The following is a 1623-nucleotide window of genomic DNA, read 5'->3' on the forward strand; positions in this document are numbered from 1 at the left end:
GATTTATTGCACAGTAAAAGCATAAGAACCTACCCCAAACTTAGAAGGTTCTTTAATATTTAATGTATAGAAATCCGAACTGTAGTTAGCTATGCAACATGTTCTGTCAGTAATACTTTCTTTATAGATTAAAAGGCCGCTGCAAACCTTTCCTTTCGTTGAAAGATGGAAGAATATAATATGAAATTACAATATTTTAACGTTCTGATTGCGATAGAAAACAGTCTTAAATGCGCTTTTCTCTGATTTCCCAACAAGAACCGGACCCATTTTCAAGCTCAAACACTGCTCAGGTTAACAGAACAAACATACAGGTTACCAATAATGACTACAATAAAACTTATTTTTTTGTCCTTTTAGAGGTATCGATGACAATCGTTCCTTTTTTAAAAAAGTACGTTAGCTTAAAAATTTTGTGTCACAATCTTGCTGCGATTCCACATGACATGTAGTATATTACGTTGTTGATAAGAACAAGGATTCAATATAATTACAGAATCATGGTATACTCGACTTTACTACAAGAGGGTGATTTTAAACTGGATTAGTAACATCTATAAAATATAGCATAGCAGTGGATATTGCCTCTCTAAATGCTCGTGAGATCACAATAGCTATGAATACAGCGAACAAAAACATACAAGAGTGATTTTCTTTTTATTCTGTCTTTATTGTTTATTTACAATTCTCGAGCGCGTGAGCGTTTGATCTTCACAGCATTTCCAAAACATCAAAGGCCGTTTGATTCATGGTTTGCCTCTACGAATCGGTTAAATTGCATTGTTTAAGTCACAAAATATATCTAGAAACCCTCACCAGTCCAGATTTCTGACACGAAAATTTTCATCGCCGCGTTGACGCTCCCCTACTAATTCTCCTTCTTCCACATTTTCTTCGCTGGAAGAAAACTCTGGTTCGAACTGGTATGGCCGAATCACGTTTTCAGGCATACTTTCATCGTCAATAGAAAGACTTGATTGAGATGAATGTGAAGAGGTTTCGTCGTCAGACATTTCGGCGCGACTGGAACTAAACAAGCTCAATTTACTCACTTCGACAAGCTCGCAAGACTGCTCAAGCAAAACACAAGGGACGCGTAAGCCCTTCGCTTGGTCCCTTCACGATTTGACGTCACATCTTAATCCGCTGGCCGTTTAAGCTCCCGCGATGAAAAGGCAACATGGCGGGTGCAGTCCGAAGCTTTGGACCGATTTTTTCATAAAATCATTCATCGTCGATTTAAATTATCCCTGTAAAATTAATCCATCCAATGTCAACATCAATACAAAAAATAGTTAAAATTAGCCTTGAGTTCCCCTTTAAGGTTTTTCAAGTGGATGAGCGCTCGGGTTTCCTGTTGCACGGCGCATGACGGGACAAGGGCTTTGTGAAGGTCGCTGGCTACAACAACCGACTAATATCCAGCAAGGGAATCACCCTTCAGGTGTATGAGCCACAAACCCAAAGGGTAGAAAGTTGGAATTTTTATTTTAAATTTATTTATTCACACTACTTACAACACTGGTACATCTACTTACACAATTTACAACAATTACACAATTTACAACTACTGAAATCCATTATATTACCATCAAAACTATTTAACAATTGAATTGCTTACGC

At 37.6% G+C, this 1623-nt stretch overlaps 1 protein-coding gene across 1 annotated transcript in view; it reads right to left on the reverse strand.

Moving 5' to 3' along the window:
• The window catches only part of LOC138048516 (P2X purinoceptor 7-like), a 1459-nt gene extending 446 nt beyond the window's left edge, over positions 1-1013 (reverse strand). The window contains exon 1 of the mRNA XM_068894697.1: positions 817-1013. Within this exon, the coding sequence (XP_068750798.1) occupies positions 817-1013 (197 nt within the window). The remainder of the gene's footprint in view (positions 1-816) is intronic.
• Between the last annotated feature and the right edge of the window lie 610 nt (positions 1014-1623).

Source organism: Montipora capricornis, chromosome 5 (genome assembly GCF_036669925.1).
Source record: "Montipora capricornis isolate CH-2021 chromosome 5, ASM3666992v2, whole genome shotgun sequence".
Classification (NCBI taxonomy): Eukaryota; Metazoa; Cnidaria; class Anthozoa; order Scleractinia; family Acroporidae; genus Montipora; species Montipora capricornis.